Source organism: Hypanus sabinus, chromosome 6 (genome assembly GCF_030144855.1).
Source record: "Hypanus sabinus isolate sHypSab1 chromosome 6, sHypSab1.hap1, whole genome shotgun sequence".
Taxonomy (NCBI): Eukaryota; Metazoa; Chordata; class Chondrichthyes; order Myliobatiformes; family Dasyatidae; genus Hypanus; species Hypanus sabinus.
In genome coordinates this window covers 136,195,373-136,216,070 of record NC_082711.1, presented here as the reverse complement: position 1 = coordinate 136,216,070, position 20,698 = coordinate 136,195,373, and the positions used below count along the sequence as shown (strand labels likewise).

The 20,698-nt window shown below is 44.2% G+C and overlaps 1 protein-coding gene across 2 annotated transcripts in view; it reads left to right on the top strand.

The window, feature by feature from the left end:
- The first annotated feature begins 584 nt into the window (after positions 1-584).
- The window catches only part of LOC132395867 (RNA-binding protein FUS-like), a 39,202-nt gene continuing 19,088 nt past the window's right edge, over positions 585-20,698 (top strand). Inside the window, exons 1-3 of one of the 2 annotated variants that reach the window (XM_059972987.1) lie at positions 585-688; positions 3,601-3,640; positions 9,127-9,178. In XM_059972987.1, the coding sequence (XP_059828970.1) occupies positions 682-688; positions 3,601-3,640; positions 9,127-9,178 (99 nt within the window). In that variant the 5' untranslated portion in view covers positions 585-681. The remainder of the gene's footprint in view (positions 689-3,600; positions 3,641-9,126; positions 9,179-20,698) is intronic. The other variant, XM_059972986.1, reaches the window with a different exon arrangement.

The window sequence follows — 20,698 nt, the reverse complement described above, 5'->3', positions numbered from 1 at the left end:
CCCACCTTTAAGGCTAATCATTATAGTATTTGATATTTTTAATTCAGGGAAAAAGGACTCCATCAATGCCTCCCGTAATTTATGAACTTCTGTCAGATGATCCTTCAGCCACTGATGCTTCAGAGAAAACTTTCCAAGTTAGTTCAACCTCTCTTTATAGCTGATACAGACAAATCTTTTCTGCACCTTCTCCAAAGCCTCATTCCAGAACTGCAGACAATAAATACTCTAAAAGTGAACCAATCTAAACCAAGTTAAAAAAAATAGAAACTACACGATATAGCAACACATTGGACAGTTAGAGCCAACCGTGCATCTGCCCATTAGCCACCTTGTCGCCGGATCACGTGGGCTTCAGCCCGCGCTTGGAAAACCGGAACAGAGTTGGGTCATATCGGGACCTAGAACTTCACTGAAGGGAGTGCCCATAAATATTTGGGGCCAGTGATAGGTGGGAATGTACAATATAATCTCTTCGGAGGTTTTTAGAGGGATAATTATATAGTTTTTTTTACATGCGGAGATTTATGGCTTCATGTGTGTATCGGCGGTGTGCTGGGTGTTATTTCTGACTGTTCTTTTCCCCCCCTCCGGCGGTGGGTGGTCGGAGCCAGCTTTAGCGCAGACTCAGTAGGCGAAAGGGACCGAGTCGGTGAGGCCGGATCGCCAGTTGCCGAAATCATGTCGGGTAAGGCTGAGTCTAGGGCATCGGGTAGCGGGCTGTCGCTACCGTTTGTACCCGCACACCCTGCCGCACAGCGACGGTGCCTGGTATCCGTCAGCAGGCTGCTTGTGTTGCCCGGGGTGACGACTCTTGTCCGCCGGGTGGCATGCCGCCTTTCGCAGCGCTCGGCGTAAAGCTGGCTTCGGTTGAAGCCCTGAGGCTCCCACCTTATTGTCCGAACGCTGTGGCCGGCTGCCTGGCGAGGATACGCCACTGCAGCCCGGCGGTTCGACGGTCGTGACGCAGTTCCAAATGTGCAGGTGGTAGGCCGCCATTTTACGGAGGACCGGACGGTCAGTGAGCCGCCCCCCTCCTTCCCCAAATGCCAAGTCAGGGCGCAGAAACCCGCCGCAAATTGGTCTGCCAGGTGGTCGAGTAACTGGTGCTTGTTTTAGTTCCTATCCCCTGGGTGCTTCTTGTGGCCTTAGTACAACACAAACTCAGTTAGGTCTAGGCGGGCTCCCAGTGGAGCAGTCCCATAACCCTCCTTGTTTACTAGTGCTCCTGCAAATAGTTCTCTTTCTCAGAGGCCCACTCGGTTCCTTTTATTCGCTGGTAACCCACTAACGTGTCTTTGTGATGTGAGAGTAAACGTGTAGGTATCGAGAACGTATTAAAATTGAAGTCAAAACTTGTTTATTTCTTACAAAATATTGAATATCTGGATTTGAGTTCAGTCTGAGAAGTAAATTGGGAGTGTTTTAAATGTGCAATTAACATCGGAAGTTTTATGATTGGGAGAGTTACAGGGGTAAGGAATGGTAAGTGCAAAGCATTGACAGTAATTCACGTAGTCGAGTTCATTTTGCTATATACCTGTATAATCATAATGTATATAGAAACAAGATCATATTTCTCCAGATTAGGGTGCAAAGCACAGTAGTACACATAACACAGAATAACTTATGAAGGTAAGGATAAAATCCACTGATGAATCACACATATCAAACTAAAGTTCATAAATTAAATAGTATAAGTTATGGAACAGATTAACCAGTGACATTTGAAATGTGATGTGGCAGGGAGTTCAGAGGCCCAAGTTCCTTCCATCAGGCCATATTTCCCATCCTGATTGTGCTTCTTGTTATGTATCAAAATTTGATGGTAGAAAGAGGATGCTGGATGAATGGGTGAGATCCTTAATAGGGTCCTGCATATGCAGTGCGCCTGATAAATGTCCCTGATGGATAATAGGGAGACCTCTATGATCCATTCAGCTTTTCTCGCAGTCCTTTGTAGGGACTTCTAGTCCTCTGTTTGGCTGCTCTCATACCAGATGGAGATGCAATGTGTCAGGATGCTTTCAATGGTGCTCCTGTAAAATGCAGTTAATATGGGGCTGGGTAGTTTTGCTTGCCTCAATCTTCTTTGGAAGTGGAGGTGCTGCTGTGCCTTCTTGTGTGGGGAGGTGTTATTTAAGAGAGCAGGTGAGGTCATCCGTGATGTGAACTTCAGGAATTTGGTGCACTTAATACACTCAATGGAGGAACTATGTATTTTTAGAGGATGATGGTTCATCTGCACTTTCCTGAAGTCCACAATTACTTTCCTGGCCTTCCCTATGTTTAGGCTTGGGTTGTTTTTCTTGCACCAATGCACCAGCCAGTCCAGTTCCTCTGTACTTCATCATGTCATCATTGTCGATGAGGTTAGCCACTGTTGTGTCATCTGCAAACTTGATGCCATGGTTTGAGCTGAATCCTGTGAAACAGTCGTGCTTCACACGTCTGTGTGTAATGGGATTGTTTCTTATAAAAGTGAATATATTGACCCTCTACTGTTCTTAGGGCTAGATTTGGATGATTGCATACTTGTAGAGGAACATACCTTGTGAATTTTAAGTACTAGGAGACATTCTAGTTGGGTTGGTTATGAGAATTATTTGTAAATTGATGTCTTGCCAATTCAAAGTCAAGATCAAATTTATATTCAAGTACACTTAAGTAGTTTCAACATCACAGATGAGCAGCATTTGCAATAAAATCATTAATCCTGATGAAGAGTCTCTGCCTGAAGTTTTAACTGTTTATACCCCATCATAAATGTTGCCAGACTTGCTGAGTTCCTCCAGCATTTTTCCTGTGGTTGCTTAAGATTCCCAGACTGTCGTGTTTAGTCGAAATTATACACAAGTTTTAGAATAACATAACTAGAGGAATGACACAAAAGTCCATTTTGGTGTAAAGTGTTTATTTGAAAATTATGGTTTCATGTTAATAAAGAAATAAAGTGAAGGAATAGTTAGGATCTTAATGTTAAAATTTTGAATATGCACTATGACTCTTTAATTAAGTCTGGCTCTCCTCTCTCGGTGAAATAGATTAATTTGTCTGACTGAATTCCTGAAGAGTCCTGGATTGGCCCTTTCATAATCTCAATTTTGTAGAAGTTCTAAATAATGGGAATTTGTACCTTGTTTGCTGCATGAGTTAAGTTTAGCTAGAGGCTGTAATTTTTTTTATTATTTTAAGGCTTTCAAATGTTTCTTCTAAATGTAATGCCTTTATTTAAAATGACAAGGTTGCATGTAGACTTTTAGTTTATCATGGCATTTTTTTTTAGCAATTCCTGAAGATTTTAGGGTGTAATTGCCTTTTAGTCTGTTTTCCATCAATTTAAGCAGTTTCTTTTAAATGTATTTGTGACAGTGATCCATTAATTTTTTTAAATTCAGTGCAATTTAAGATCTGTATGGGTTAGTTACCATTTTAACCACCAGTTTTTTACATTTTCTCATGGTTCTTTTCCCTTGGGGAAATTTGTACGTTGATGCTTATTTGTAAGCGAAAATGTTACATTTTGAAAATTGAATCTGATACTGGACAAACTTGAAAGGTGATTACAGAAGTATGTTGATTCTCATTTTTTTTGAGCAGATTATGGAAATTACAATCAGCCTGGAGCTCAAGCACAAAGGTATGCCTGTCTATATTTTAAAGATAAATATAGTGAGCAGTTAGGGGGTAGGGATGGAAAGGCACAGTAATTTTGCAAAATCTCTATAAGTCAGTTGTGGCCCTTCACCTGAATTATGCTTGTGAAGGTCCTAAATAAGCTAATGCTATCAATCTTTTATCTAGTTGTATTTGCCACTGGTTTAAAAAATATAACCAATATGTGTAACGGAATAGAAAAGTGCCAGTTAATTAGTGGCTTATTTTAAATTCTAGTGTTGTAGCGCCTCATTTCCTAGCGTATCCGAACCGACTCACAATTAGATAGCCTACGGGGGTTTGCGAGCACAGAGCTTTGGAGCCTCTTCGCCATGGGGGGCCGGTTGACAGAGGCTTAAAAGTGAGGCTGAAGTTTTCGAATAAAGTTTTTCCTTCGACTGCAGTTACCGACTCCGTGTCGTAATTTTAGCGCTGCTTGTAGCACACTGCTACAATTGGTGACCCCGACGGTCCAAACGATTTTTGGACCAGAAATGACCGACGCCGCCTCTGTTCATGCGGTTTCGTTGAAACTGCCGGGTTTCTGGACACAGCGCCCGGACCTATGGTTCCAGCAAGCCGAAGCCCAATTCCACGTTCGCCGGATCACCTCAGAAGACACCCGCTACTACTACGTGGTGGGCTCCCTCGACCAGGGCACAGCTGCCCAGGTCGCGGAGTTCGTACAGTCGCCCCCGGCAGACGGCAAGTACACGGAATTCAAAGCCCTGCTCCTCAGGACTTTCGGACTCTCACGGCGCGAGCGGGCTGCCCGTTTACTGCACCTGGATGGCTTGGGCGACAGACCTCCATCGGCTTTAATGAATGAGATGTTGTCTCTGGCCGAGGGACACACAGGCCTCATGTTTGAGCAGGCATTCCTGGAGCAGCTGCCCGAGGACATACGCCTGCTGCTGTCCGACGCGGATTTCAGTGACCCCTGGAAGGTGGCAGCCCGGGCGGACTTGCTGTGGAACGCCAAAAAGGTGAGCGGGGCGTCCATCGCACAGATCTCCCAGCCACGCTCCCGGCAGCAAACCAGTCCAGGCCCGGCCGCAGAGCCCACTAACCCCCGGCCCAATGACCACTGGTGCTTCTACCACCAGCGGTGGGGCGCAGAAGCCCGCCGTTGCCGCCCGCCCTGCAAGTTCCCGGGAAACGCCAGGGCCAGCCGCCGCTGATGGCTACGGCGGCTGGCCATCGGGATAGCCTCCTGTATGTGTGGGATAGAAGGTCGGGACGCCGGTTTTTGGTCGATACTGGGGCTGAGATCAGCGTTTTACCTCCGACGAGTTACGACACCCGCAGCAGGGCACCGGGTCCCCCCCTGAGGGCCGTGAATGGCAGCACAGTAAGGACCTATGGCACCCGTCAGGTGCAGCTACTGTTCGGCCCCAGCCAGTTCACGTGGGACTTCACACTGGCCGCCGTAGCCCAACCGCTTCTGGGTGCGGATTTTTTGCGAGCTCACAGCCTGCTGGTTGACCTGCCCAGGAAGAGACTGGTACACGCCGAGACCTTTCAGACGTTCTCCCTGGGCGCGGCCCAGTTGCCAGCCCCTCACCTCGGCTCCATCACGCTGTCCGACAACGATTTCACCAGGGTCCTGGCGGAGTTCCCATCGGTTCTGGCACCGCAGTTCACAGCAGCCATGCCCAGGCACGGCGTACAGCACCACATCCCGACACAGGGACCACCCCTCCATGCCCGTGCTCGGCGGCTTCCCCCGGACAAGCTCCGACTGGCGAAGGAGGAGTTCCAGAGAATGGAGGAATTGGGGATCATCCGGCGGTCCGACAGCCCCTGGGCTTCCCCCCTGCACATGGTGCCCAAAGCGACGGGGGGCTGGAGACCGTGCGGCGACTACCGCAGGCTGAACGAGGCTACCACACCGGACCGCTACCCTGTGCTGCACATTCAGGACTTTGCGGCAAACCTGCACGGCGCCCGGATCTTCTCCAAGGTCGACCTTGTCCGAGGGTACCATCAAATCCCGATGCATCCTGACGACGTCCCCAAAACGGCTCTCATCACCCCGTTTGGCCTCTTCGAGTTCCTCCGCATGCCGTTCGGCCTGAAGAATGCCGCACAGACGTTCCAGCGGTTAATGGACGCGGTGGGACGGGACCTGGACTTCGCGTTCATCTATTTGGATGACATCCTCATAGCCAGCGGCAGTCGTCAGGAGCATCTGTCCCACCTCCGTCAACTCTGCGCCCGACTGAGTGAGTACGGTCTTACAATCAACCCTGCCAAATGCCAGTTCGGACTTGATACCATTGACTTCCTGGGCCACAGGATTACTAAAGACGGGGCAACCCCTCTGCCCGCTAAGGTAGATGCGGTCCGCCACTTCCCCCGACCCACCACGATCAAAGGCCTTCAGGAATTCGTAGGTATGGTCAATTTCTACCGCCGCTTCCTCCCTTCAGCTGCCCGGATCATGCGCCCCCTGTTCGCCCTGATGTCGGGTCCGAGCAAGAACATTACCTGGGACGAGGAGTCCGCCGCCGCTTTCGTTCAAACGAAGGAAGCTTTGGCTGACGCCGCAATGCTAGTACATCCCAGAATGGACACCCCTACCGCCCTCACAGTGGACGCATCAAACACGGCAGTCGGTGGGGTGCTGGAGCAGCTCATCGCAGGTCGCTGGCAACCCCTGGCGTTTTTCAGCAAACACCTGCGGCCACCCGAGCTCAAGTACAGTGCTTTTGACCGGGAACTGTTGGCGCTCTACCTGGCAATCCGGCATTTCAGGTACTTCCTAGAAGGTCGGCCCTTCACCGCGTTCTCGGACCACAAACCGCTTACCTTTGCGTTTACGAAAGCATCCGACCCCTGGTCATCCCGCTAGCAACGCCACCTGTCCTACATCTCTGAATACACAACGGATGTCCGGCACGTCTCGGGTAAGGACAATGTCGTGGCGGATGCGCTCTCTCGCCCTACAGTTCATGCCCTTTCCCAAGGGGTAGACTTTGAGGCACTGGCAGAGGCACAGCAGGTAGATGAGGAGATTCCGAGTTACAGGACTGCAGTCTCTGGTTTGCAGCTCCAGGACTTCCCCGTGGGCCCAGGTGAGAGGACCCTACTCTGTGACGTCGCCACCGGCCAGCCCCGTCCGGTCGTCCCCGCAGCCTGGCGGCGACGTGTTTTCGACTCCATTCATAACTTGGCGCATCCCTCCATCCGGACAACTGTCCGGCTGGTTTCCAGCAGGTTCGTTTGGCACGGTCTCCGCAAACAGGTCAGTGAATGGGCCAGAACGTGCATGCACTGCCAGACGGCCAAGGTTCAGCGACACACCAAAGCCCCACCGCTGCAGTTCCATCCCGCCCACCGGCGTTTCGACCACATTCATGTGGATATCGTGGGCCCCCTGCCAGTGTCGCGCGGAGCGCGTTACCTCCTGACTATCGTGGACCGGTTCACAAGATGGCCAGAGGCGGTCCCGCTCACCGACACCACCTCCGAATCTTGCGCCCGAGCCCTGCTCGCCACCTGGATATCCCGCTTTGGTGTACCAGCCCACATTACCTCCGACAGAGGCGCCCAGTTCACCTCCAGCCTGTGGTCAGCTATGGCCAGCCTTTTGGGGACTCAGCTGCACCACACCACTGCCTACCACCCACAGTCGAACGGGCTAGTGGAGCGTTTCCACCGTCACCTGAAGTCGGCCCTCATGGCCCGCCTGCGAGGAGCCAACTGGGCGGACGAGCTTCCCTGGGTCCTTCTCGGCATCCGCACAGCGCCCAAGGACGACCTGCACGCCTCGTCGGCCGAGTTGGTATACGGCGCGCCCCTGGCCGTCCCCGGGGAGTTCCTACCAGCCCCGAGGGGGCAAGAGGAAGAACCCGCTGCAGTCCTGGGCAGACTTCGCGAGAAGCTCGGTAACCTGGCCCCCATACCCACTTCACAGCATGGGAGGCACCCGACCTGCGTACCCAAAGACCTACGGAACTGTAAGTTTGTGTTTGTGCGAAGGGGCGGGCATCGGCCACCGCTGCAGCGGCCATACGAGGGGCCGTTTACGGTGCTCCGGAACAACGGGTCCACGTTCGTGCTGGACGTTGGGGGGAAGGAGGAGGTTTTCACGGTGGACCGCCTCAAGCCGGCCCATGTGGACCTGGCGCAACCGGCCGAGTTTCCGGCGCCTCGGCGCAGAGGCCGACCTCCCAAGCAGGTTCTGGCCCAGGCTGTGGACATTGGGGGATGTATCGCCGGTTCTGGGGGGGGGTTATGTAGCGCCTCATTTCCTAGCGTATCCGAACCGACTCACAATTAGATAGCCTACGGGGGTTTGCGAGCACAGAGCTTTGGAGCCTCTTCGCCATGGGGGGCCGGTTGACAGAGGCTTAAAAGTGAGGCTGAAGTTTTCGAATAAAGTTTTTCCTTCGACTGCAGTTACCGACTCCGTGTCGTAATTTTAGCGCTGCTTGTAGCACACCGCTACAGTGTTTTAATTATCTAACACTTCTACTAATGGCTATGAACTGCGAATGATCTGTGATTATTAAGGGGAGAGCAATTTAGGGAAACAGATTTGGGGCTAATGATCTAGAATGATGGGATCGGTAAAAATTAATCACTTTTGCTCTTCGAACAAAAGACCCTGATTCATTTAGTTGTTTGTGTTTGCTAGATTCAAGGTTACAGTTTTTGAAGAAAAAGTCGTCAAATTCTCCACTTTCAAATTAGTGATTAACTCTTCAATGTTAATTTTGTCATGGCTGAAGAGTTATTATTTAATAGATTTAAGATGCCTGGGAGCTTGTCTCTGGCTTTGTCAGGAAAATTTGATCATATAGAGTGAATATAATTTGAAATGAATAATTTTGAGTGATGAATTCATTCAGTTTTCAACTCAAAGTAGTAGTTGGAGTGAGGGAATGGGGAAGGTGGAAATTACTGCATTTCTCCCAAAATCTGTCAAAGACTTCACTAATCAAATAGCAACACCTTGTACTATTCTGTATACTGAAGGCACACAGATTTATAGTGTAAGGATGATAAGCTAACTTGGATATACAGGTGTCTCCCTCTTTACAAAGGTGGAGCATTCCTATGAAACCTTTCTTAAGCCGAAATGACGCAAAGTGAAGAACCATTAATTTATATGGGAAAAATTTTCGTAAAAGCGAAAATCCTCCTTGTAATGTGAAAACAGGTTACTAATGTAGGTCCTTTGTAAAAGCAAAGTGGCATAAAGCCAACATTTGTAAAGTGGGGTACACCTGTAGATCTTGGCTTTCCGTTTAAAATGAAAATTCTTTCTTGCCATGACAAGGCTCTGCTAATAAGATTTTTTCCAATGCTACTTCAAGAAAAACCTGTGACTTGAAACCATGGAGAGCTTTGCCTTATGCCACTTCTTATGTCTTATCATAGGTTAATTCTGATGAATGTACAAGCTCTTGCCTAACTTGTTCTCATAATCTTACCTTTGTTCATGTGTTTTCTTTCTTGCAGCTATGGTGGCTACAGTGGACAGTCAAGCCAAAGATATGGACATGCCTCACAGGTTTGTTAAATGTATGAACTTTGGTTTGTCAGTGGTGACGTGACCATATTGTAAGTGGTCTAATCTTGACGACCAGTGACTTTCTGGTGTCACATTTGTATTTTTCCTTGGGGTTGGACCTTTACTGTGATCTGGAATACAAGTTATTGGATAGTGGTTCACTAATTAGTCACTTTGCTCAGTTACTGAATTGTCGAGGCTTCATATTTTACACTGACCAGAAGACTGCAGTTTCTGAAAACTTGCAAGTTAAATAGCATAATTTTAACAGTTATTTCAATTGCTGTAGTGATTGTTAGGAACTAAGCCTGACTTTAAGTATTAATTAAAAGTGTTCTGAATAAGGCAAGGGAATGTTTGTAGTTGGTCTTATTCTTGTGAAGCTCTTAAGAAGGGAAGGTAGCCCCACTGAACTATACATTTTCCTATTAATTAGGGGAAACTGAAAGGATATTGCTACAGAGGTATTTAGATCTAACAGATAAAAGAGCAGATAAGTGGCAAATGTCAGAGAGAGACTATAAAATAGTAGTGGGGTCTTTCAATTTCCCAAATATTAACTGATAGCCTTAACATTTGAAGGAATTTTTGAAGTGTGGTGGGAAAGCTTTTTGACAGTAATTAGACCAACAAAGGGAGGAACATTGCTGTACATCGGGGTATGTAACTGGTCAAGTGGAAAAGATGTCAGTTGGGACGCAGTCTGGAGATACTGACCTACAGTGGCTGTATATTTTACAGTGATTGTGGAAGAGGATAAAGGTGCATCAGTAAGGTCTTATATTATTAACTTAAGAGAGAACTTTGGCAAAGGTAGATTGGGACCATCCACTTGCAGGTTAGTCTATACCTGCATTTTGGGAAGCATTCAAAGAAGAAATAGCAAGAGTTCAAAGCCAGCATATTCTTGTAAGAGTAAAACCCAGAGGTAACATGAATGGGGAATTCTGAATGCTTAAGTTTGAATGGAGGCGAAAGAAGTATATGATGGATAAAGGGTAATATTGACAGGGGAGATGGTGTTAAGAGTAGGGAGGTGTTTAAAAAAGAGATTGGAAAGGCCGAGGATCATAAACACTGGCAGACAAGGTTAAAATTAATCTGAAGTATTAAGGGCAAAAGAATAATCACTAGAATAGTAGGAATCCTTGGTGTCATTGTAGACAATCTGTGGTGCAAATGAACACCTCTTTATCAGTAATCACAAAAGGTAACAAGCTTAGTGGGAGAATTCAGTGAAGGTAAAGGTCTAGTGCACACTTCCAAGACTGCACAGGATTTATCTCGACTTGCTGCAGGAAGGAGGTAAGAAATGTTTGCTGGTGCTGTGGCAGAAATCTTTAAATCTTTGGTCACAAGTCAGGTAGCAGATAATGGAAGAGGACAGAAGTCCCATTTCAAGAAAGCCAGCAGGAAAAGTCTGGTTATTATAAATCGGTAAGCTTTAACATCAGTGATGGGGAAGGTGCTAGCAAGAGGAAGGAGTAATGATCATTTGGAAAAGCAGATACAGTCAATGTGGTTTTGTTAAGCTGATGCTGTTTGATAAATTTGATTGACTTCCTTGAAGATGTGACAGTGTGTCAATGAAGATCAGGGCAGTAGATGTGATTTACATGGACTTTAGTAACAAATATCCACAAGTTGAGGTCCATGGGATCCTGGACAAATTGGCAAACTGAATCAAATGTTGGCATAGTAGTAGAAGATGGTGTGATGGTAGAAGAATGTTTTGTGATTTGGATGTCTGTGCTGTGGAAGGTAGTATTGGGGTGCATTTGATTATAGATGTCTTGGTGAAGTGGGCTAGAAAATGGCAGATTGAGTTTAATTCTGACAAATGAGAAGTGGTGTGTTTTGGTGTATTTATGAGGCTGAATGAACATCAGGTATGTTACTGCCTTGAGCATTGAGGAACAGTGATCTCAGATTATAAATCCATAAATTTTTGAAGTTGGCAACACATAATAAGGTTTTGAAGGCATATGAGCTTTTTCCCCCCCATTTGTTGGAGCCTTGAATACAGAGATAAGTTCTGCTCCCAACTTCACAAAACCTGGTCAGACCTCAACTAGAGTACTGTGTTCCGTTCTAATCACTGCTGTATGAGGGCTGGTGAGAGTGAAGAGGAGATTCACCAGGATTTTGTCTAGGATAGAGTCGTTCAATTCAGAGGAGATGTTGGACTGGAGGCTAATGTAGAACATGATTGCTGTGTGTGTAGGCTTTAAATTGCTGGGGCACAGAAGTCTATAGATCAATTGCTGGGAAAGAGGATTAATATAGTAAGGGTGCCCACTGGTCAATGTCGACAAATTGAAAAGATTGGGTTTTTGCCATGACTGGCTACTAGGACAGCCTTGTCAAGAATTTTGAAATTTTGCTCATGGGTCATGGCTGTCTCTGGTATTTACAATATTAATCTCTGGACTGAAGAGGTACTTGAGAAGTGATCGAGTTGGGCCAAGAATAACATCCAAACCTGACTGGGTGTATATGGCAGATTTTCCTTCCTGGAATGTGTTTAGTGGTAGTTAGATACCTTAATTCCAGATTAATTGCTTGAACTTTTAAATTTCCTTGTTGCCATTGTGGGATTCAGATTTGTCTGGTTCAGTTGTCCGGTATAAACTGCTGTGCCTTGGTGTTTACAAGTTCTGTGAAAGCAACTGCTTGACTCCCCATGCTTAGTAATGTAAAATTGTTGCAGGTTGCATTTAGTAATATTTTGGCATGCTAGCATTTTGTGCACCACTTATAGGTGCTTGATTTGGCATTAAGATGGGATTGTTATTAATTTCAGCTGGCACTTTAATAAAGTTTGAAGTATTAGCTTAATTTTAAGCCTGAACATATCAGATATTTTCAGTAAATATCTCTAACAAAATAATTGTAACGTGCTGAGATTTGCTGTCTAATTTTTCAAACATTTTTCCATTGCACCAATCTACATTACTGAATCTACACCTTTGGGCTTGGACACTTGTGCTTCGTTCTGCAGGCTTCAGCACATGCTGAAAATGCCTTTTTACTCTTTTAAATTGAACTATCCCATCGTCATGGTGACCTTTGGATCCCATTTTGGCAGTGCTCCAAATTTAAGATTCTTAATGGTGTTCAGTTTCTCCCATAACCTTCCACAATGTCCTACAATCTTGAAGTTTTGCTTTCTCCTCATTCTGGATTCCCATTGCTTGCACATCCTATTTGGGTGCCTTGGCCCAAATTCTCAAATGTCTTCCTTTCCACACCCTACTCTTTCTTCCCCGCCCACTCCACCCAACCATTTCAAAGACATTCCTTTAAAGCTTAGATCCTTAATTAAGCTTTCAGTCTCCATTCTGGTATATTCTTCTGTAGTTTGGTGTCAGAGTTTGAATTATGGATTTCTTTTGGTATCAATGCAAATTGATTATTATGCTCTGGCAGTATTTGGTTTAAGTGTTGCTTGGAAACCAGTTTAAGAATCTATTTAGGCTAATTTGAAAAGGTAAACTAACTTACAACCATGTAATTTAAGGTGTGGTTTGCTTTAACACCTCTTAGAATTAGTAATAGAAGATAATTCATACTTAACTCATGCCTGACAATCCTTAGTATTTACATTGGGTGCAATTGTATCTGTGTTTGAGCTGTAGTTATTTATTGTTGACATAATTGTACTTGGCCTTTAATTGTGCAAGCTTCAGTTTTTCCATCGCTTTTGTTACTTGTTGTCAGTTCCCCTTCCGTGATTGTTTTAAATTTCTTCCAACCAACTCACTTGCTGATCATATAGACCATCGAAGTATTTTAATTTACTCTTCAAATTTTCAGTGAGCAGCAGGCACTTGCACTAAATTCAAGTTCAGCAAGCAGATGTGTGCGTTCCTTGCTTTGAGGCCATGAGAATATTCAGAGCACCTTGAAATTGCAGCAGAAACTTTTAGTGAGGACGTTTGGTGATAGGACCTCCCAGACATGATTTGCATTGACAGTTCCATGGAGAACTAAATTTGTAAAGAAATTTTTTGGCCTATCTATTGATTGTCAGTATGTTCTTAAGTTCTTTTGTTCCATGCTAAACACCCCTTTTTTTTTGTCTCTCAGTTATAGCTAACTTAAATGCAATCATTAATCTGAATTCCACTGCTCCAGAGCTGCTCAAATTAAATTTTTGAGTTTGTAAGAAATTGGATGAAATAGATTCCTGTTTATAGTCATTGCCTATTGTAATGCATGCAATTCCTTTGCTTATTCCTTCCAAGGATAGGGTTTTTTTTTACGGTGATGATTTAACTGGATTTTCTATCTGAAGGATGCTTTTTACATGATGGAAGGTAGAATATGATTATAAAATCTAGCCTCCCACTTCGCTTTCAATACTTCTCCAGGTATAACAACACAACTGGGAAATGTGCCTGCTGAGCAGCATTAGCTCAGGCCACTTGGTACCTAATTTCTGCTAATCAGCAAGAGGCTGATCCAGAAGGTTAGGTTACATGGGATCCAAGACTTCTGGCAAGCTGGATCCAAAGCTGTCTTGTTAATACAGGTAGAGAGTGGTGGTCAATAGCTGCTTTCTTGACTTGAAGATTGCAACCAATGTGTACTGCAGGGATCAGTGCTGATACCATTGATTTGTTATATATAATCTTTTTGGATGTGAATGAGAAGATGAATCTCAGGGTTGTGTATTGTATCCAAACTTTAATGTACTTTGAGTTACAAGCTGGTGGACCTTGCATCAATAGTAGAGAAGGAAATTATTGGACTAAATTTTCAGGGACAGGATTTGTGTTCCCATGGAAAGGCAAGGACTAATTAGAGGGATTCAACAAAGGCTTATGAAGAGAAAATCCTATTTCATAAATCTGGAATGTTTTTGAAGAGGTAATTTTAAAAAAACTTGATGACGACAGGGCAATAAATATGGCTTGCATGGTCTTTGACAAGAATTTTGACAACCTTCATATGGTAGGCTGGTTCAGAGAACGTCAGTTTACATGGATCCCAGATGTTTTGGCAAACAAGATCCAAAAATGGCTTTTTGATGGAAGTAGAGGTTAGTGGTCAAGAGATGCCTTCTCTGACTAAAGTATGCAACCAGTGGTGTACTGCAGGGTTCAGTGCTGGACCCATTGTTGACATGGATGCCTATTGGATGAGCATTAGGTGGACTGATTAGTAATTTTGTTGTTGATGGATTGCCCTTAAGGATAGGTACGAGCATAGATCAATTAGAAAGTTGGGCAGACCAGTGCCAAATCAGATTTAATCCCAGCAAGTGTAAGGTAATGTATTTTGGGGTGGCAAATACAAACAGGAGATAGTTTTAAAAAAGATAGCAGGGACCTCTGAGTGTTGATAGACAGAAGAACCTTGGGTGAAAGCTCATGGCTCCTTAAAATGATGTCACAGGTGTATAAGGAAGTAACAAAGGCTTTCATAAAATGAGACATTGACTGTTAGGGTTGGCTTGTTATTATCCAGTTTAAAAAAAAATTGTTATGCATTTGAAATATCATGTACAGTTCTGATTGTAGATTGCCAAAGGATGGCAAAGTATACAGAAAAGATCCATCATGTTGCCTGAAATGGAAGGCTAAATGGTTTATTCTCATATCGGAGTCTGAGGGGTAACTTAGTGGTTTATAAAATTGAGCATAGTTGGGTTAGATAGATTTTCCCTCCTGTGTGGGAGAGTCTAAAACTGGAGTTGTAGGTTTAAGGTGAGAGGGAAGGAATTTAGACGGCATGTCTTTTTTTCAGAGTGTAATAGTTATACCAGGGGTCAGCAACCTTTACCACTGAAAGAGCCACTTGGACCCGTTTCCCACAGAAAAGAAAACACTGGGAGCCGCAAAACCCGTTTGCATATAAAATGAAATAACACTGCATACAACGTTTTGTTTTGCCTTTATGCTATGTATAAACAAACTATAATGTGTTGCATTTATGAAATTGATGAACTCCTGCAGAGAAAACGAAATTACATTTCTGCATGCCACAAAAACATTTTGACCTCCGAAAAAAAGACGTTGGGTTGAAGGTTACTTTTAAGTAAAATACTCGACGTCTATTTGAGTCCTTCTTGTATTTATGAAAAACGCCAAACTTAAATTTGCCGCCAGCAGCAAACCAAAAATAACGTCAGCCAGCTGTCAACCTGAAAAATAAAAGGACTATTTCACTGAACAATGAAAACATATGAATATACGTAAAATAATAGGCAATTAAAATATTTATCATCCTTGTTCAGGTTGACTCACACCTGACAATGCAGTCGTATTCAGTAGGGATGGATCGATGCTTAGGGGAGTGACCGGGAAGGATAATGTGTTTTTTTCCTCTCTGAACTCACAGAAGCGTTTCCCAAACGATGTTTGCATTGCGATGATTGCAGAATGTAAATACTCCGAATTTATCATGTCGTGACCTTGTTTGAACTCTCTCAAATTGGGGAAGTGAGACAATGTGCCTTTCTGTAAATCTCTGGCAAGCAACGTCAACTTGCGCTCGAATGCCAAAACATCCTCCAACATGTGCAGGGCTGTACGTCCTTACCCCGTTGAAGAGCTGTGTTCAGCGTGTTCAGGTGCGCTGTCATGTCTACCATGAAGTGTAGCTTTTCCAGCCACTCTGGCTGTTCCAGCTACTCTGGCTGTTCCAGCTCAGGAAAGGTGAGCCCTTTGCTGCCCAGGAAAGTTTTCACTTCTTCCAGACACGCGACAAAGCGTTTCAGCACCTCCCCTCTGGACAGCCAGCGATAAAAACACGTTGTAGCGGTGTGCTACACGCAGTCAGTAAACTGCAGTCAAAGATAGCTTTATTCGAACTAAACAGCCTTGCTTTTAAGCCTCCCTCAACCCGCCCCCCCATGGGCGCGGATGCTGCAAAAGACACGTACTCACAAACCCCCGTAGGCTATCTCCCTTAGCCTGAACGCTGGCTAATTGTGAGCCGGTTCGGATGTGTCAGGAAATGGGTCGCCACAACGTCTTATTTAGATTGTACAAGATCACCATAATCTTCAAATTTAGATTTACATTTCAAAAACTAACAAACTAACATAAAATACATTTTAATTAAATACTGACCATGTAGCGGTGTGCTACACGCAGCGCTAAAATTACGACACGGAGTCGGTAACTGCAGTCGAAGGAAAAAACTTTATTCGAAATCTTCAGCCTCACTTTTAAGCCTCCCTCAACCTGCCCCCCATGGCGCAGAGGCTCCAAAGCTCTGTGCTCGCAAACCCCCGTAGGCTATCTAATTGTGAGTCGGTTCGGATGTGCCAGGAAAAGGGTCGCCACAACCAGTTATTTCCCAAAGCAACAGGGAGCCGCAGCACAGACGTAAAAGAGCCACATGTGGCTCCGGAGCCGCGGGTTGCCGACCCCCGAGTTATACAGATCAAGCTGCCAGAAGTGTTAGAGGCAGATACAGTTACAACATTTAATAGGCATTTGGATAGTATCGTAGATAGAAAGGGAGCTGATAGATAAGGATTAATGCACATGAATGAGTTTAGTGTAGCTGGGCATTGTGATTGTCATGAGCACCACGGGCTGAAGGACCTGCTTCTGCGTTGTACAATTGACTTTTTATGTTCCCAATATGTGGTTTATTTGGAACTTAGATGTCATAAAAATTCAGCTGTGTTGATCAATGGTTTGCTCAAAACACAAAACTTTGAAACAAGCGTTAATTTAGTGTTTAAAATAAAATGGCTTTGGCATGCTGTTTTGGAACTGCTTTATTTGCCACAGTTTTTTACTGGAGGCACTAAATTGGGTTTATAGATTAACTAAAATTGTCATTTTTTTGTGGAACGGTGTATGAAATATCTATCAATTACCTGTGAAAGATTGCATAAGTATGCAGATTGAGAAATTATTTCAAGCTGGCTCAAGGACCTCAGAATAAGGATACACAGAATCTACATTTTAGCTGTGGAAATTTCAGTGGAGGGATGCCCTATGACTGTAATGAAGGGCTGTACTTTACCTCTTATTACTACTGTACTGAGCTTCATGTCCTTCTCACTTCTTCCTTTCAACCAATGTGCCCTAACGAGCAAGAGACGCCCTACAAAGTAAAATCTCATTTGTTAAATTTTCAAGGTGAAGCCCTCAGGAAAGACCGTTATAGATGTTACTAAATCTTTAGTGTTCCAGGACACAGTTCTTTTCGTTTTCTCAAAGGTCCTCTTCAGCATCAAGTGAAGATTTTGAAACCTGGGCATTAATTTAGTGTAAAGATCCTCAGCACTGGAAATTAAAGGAAATTGAAAATCCTGAGTAATTGCTCTTACTCATAGGGTAATAACAAAATCAGAATGGATCCTTTGGTCTTCCTTATCCATGTGGAGTATTGACCTTCTGTAATTGGTATGTGAAAAGTTTGGCACTGGGTGCTCTCTGCCAGAGATCCCTTGTCTGCTAACATAGGTTAGTGGTCATCTTGGCATTTTTCTTTTTTTTTAACCATTGTAGCATCTCAAGACTTCAAGCTTAAATAGGTCCATGTGATGCCACCAGTGGGCCAGTAAGGGCGTGTGTGTGTATAAGATATCATTTTTAAGGAAGTTGAATTTTTGGAGGCTTATAGGTTTGGAGTAGCCTGGAGAAAGTCTTAGAAGCTGTTTTTCTAAATGTTGGAGTTGCATATTAATAAATCACTACTTAATTGCACCAAACATATTTATTATTCACAGTTGTACAGATTAATTTAGTTGGTTAGATCTACATTTAATAAGTTGCCTCAGTAATAATTCAAAAATGAGTTTGAGGGTGTAAATTTGTGCTCAACATTTCTCTTGATCTCTTAGGCCACAATGCCCTCCAAGGTGGCCACATGGGAGTTTCGAGTTCCAGTGTCTTGAGTGAATGACTTCTTTGGGATAGAGTACCTCACTTCAAATGTTGCTCTGCAGTGTTTGTTTTCATCTGAAGTCTTGCTAAAATTAAAATGTTCTTTAGCTTAAGTGCACAAGAACTTGAGTGGAGCATAAACACACCATTGGCTGTGATGTCCAAAACCAAGCTGTCATGTTTAACAACGCATTTGATGCTGGTAATTAATAAGACTTGTTCTTCCTCTGGCTTTTATATTTCTTGGTTTGTTTGCTGTAATTGATGAGCTTCAGCCTTGAGGGTAAACTTGGTGATATTTTTGAGTGGATAATCTTTCATCAGAGCTATAACATGTAAACATGTAATTTGAGATGCTACTAAGACTTAGAGGAAAAAAAATTGTCCTATCATCCACTTAATCTAGGTTTGCATTTAATTGTTTAGTGGAGGAATGATCTTGCTGTGATTCTAGCACAGGCAGTACAAGCAAGTTTATGTAAGGTAACTTCTGATGTAATTGAATGTATTAACCCAAGTTATAATGTTAGTGAGGGTTAATAGATTCTTAATTAGTGGGACAGAACATGTTGGTAATGCTAATTCTCCAGCTAACCTTGCCCCTTTGCCCAGTTAGTCACTCCTTGTATTGCCTGTGGTCTAGTTTCCCAGTAGTTACCACTTTTCCTCCATTCTTCAGTTCTTGGGAGATGATCATTTACACACTCCAACAATAAACAATCACTAGTTTATCTAATCAAAATGATCCCTTCAGTTAATGTGCTTTACTGCTTTATTACTCATCTTAAAAAAAGGATTCTAGATATAGGCATTCGAAACAGTTTCATTTATTTTCACTTACACTGTTACATCAGTTCGTAGACAGCAGAACAGCCCTAAAAGACCCAAGGAGCAGTTTGGGTGTTCTAAAATAATGTCTACGTTAGTGGGAGCAGGTGCACTACACCCACAGTCAGACTTAAACCTTCAGTTTGGCTTTGCTGAGAGGTGTGGAGGTTGGAATTGATGGTGACTAGTTATATTGGAAAATTACCTTCTGGATACCCCCTGTGTAGTGCCTCTTGACTCTTCCATACGCATTAATATCTGAATCTCACATTCAGTTGAGCCTGGGCTTAAGTTTGAGGAGACCAGAACTGAGCACAGTACTCCCAAGTGGAGTCTGACCAGGGTCCTATATTGCTGCAACATTACCTCTCACCTCCTAAATCAATTCCACGATTGATGAAGGCCAGTGCACTGTATGCTTTCTTAACCACGGAGTCAAACTGCACAGCCGTTTTGAGTGTCCTATGGACCCTAAGATCCCTCTGATCCTCTACACTGCCAACAGCCTTACCATAATACTATATTCTGCCATTGTCAAGTCAAACTTGAGTTTCTAGAAAGTATTGGGACCTAGAGGCAAAAGAAAATAAAATTTAAAAGTAAGAGCAAGAATTCACTGATGGAACCTACTGCCTGAGGGCTGCTTCTGCCTGGAACATCTGGGTGGACCCCGCAGCGTCACAGCGGCAGTCTGGGGATCAGCGTTGGAATCTGCGGTAAGATGCCAAACTTTAGATAATTTGAGACTTTTATGGAAAAGAGCACTGCTGTCACCGCGTTTGGGTTAACTCCGCCACGGGGATCATCGCGTGCAGGCGCTTCTCAGAAACAGCGTGAGGCTTTAGAATAGCTTGCAAATCTTCAAGAGGGTTCGCCCGTTTTGAACCATAACGGTCGGAGGCCATAACAGTCCATTAGAGAAATGGAGGTGCAGGTCCAAATTCATCTACAAAGTCCAAGAGGCAGCCAGTTTTTCACCTTAACCATAACCTTATGACTAGACTTACAACTTATGACTAAGAACTATCAAACTTCCGTACTTGTGAAGAATAAAAGGAAAAAAAATGGAAAAGTTGTTTGGTCATTGAAGTGGGGAAGCTGCACATGTTCAAAAAAGAACAAGAACTCCAACTTGACAGTTGGATCCATCATATTTGATCTACCAAAATGAGCCACCTTACAGTTATCTGGGTTGAACTCCATCTGCCACTTCTGCAGTTTTGCATCCTATCAATGTCCCGTTGTAACCTCTGGCAGTCCTCTATTCACAACATCCCCAAACTTTGTGTCATCAACAAATTTACTAACCCAACCCTCCACTTCCTCACCCAGGTCATTTATTAAAAAAATGATGAAGAGTAGGGATCCCAGAACAGATCCCTGAGGCACAGCACTGTATCACTGACCTCCATGCAGACTATGACCTATCGACAACCACTCTTTGCCTTCTGTGGGCAAAGCAGTGTCCCTTTGGATCCCATGCTTCCTTACTTTCTCAATAAGTCTTGCATGGGGTACCTTGTCATATGCCTTGCTGAAATCCATATACACTACACCTACTGCTCTACTTTCATCAATGTGTTTAGTCACATCCTCAAGAAATTCAATCAGGCTCGTAAGGGACGACCTGCCTTTGACAAAGCCATGCTGACTTTTCCTAATCATATTATGCCTCTCCAAGTGTTCATAAATCCTGCCTCTCAGGATCTTCTCGATCAGCTTACCAGCCACTGAAGTAAGATTCACTGGTCTATAATTTTCTGGGCTGTCTCTATTCTCTTTCTTGAATAATGGAACAACATCTGCAAACCTCCAAACCTCCAATTCTCTGGAATCT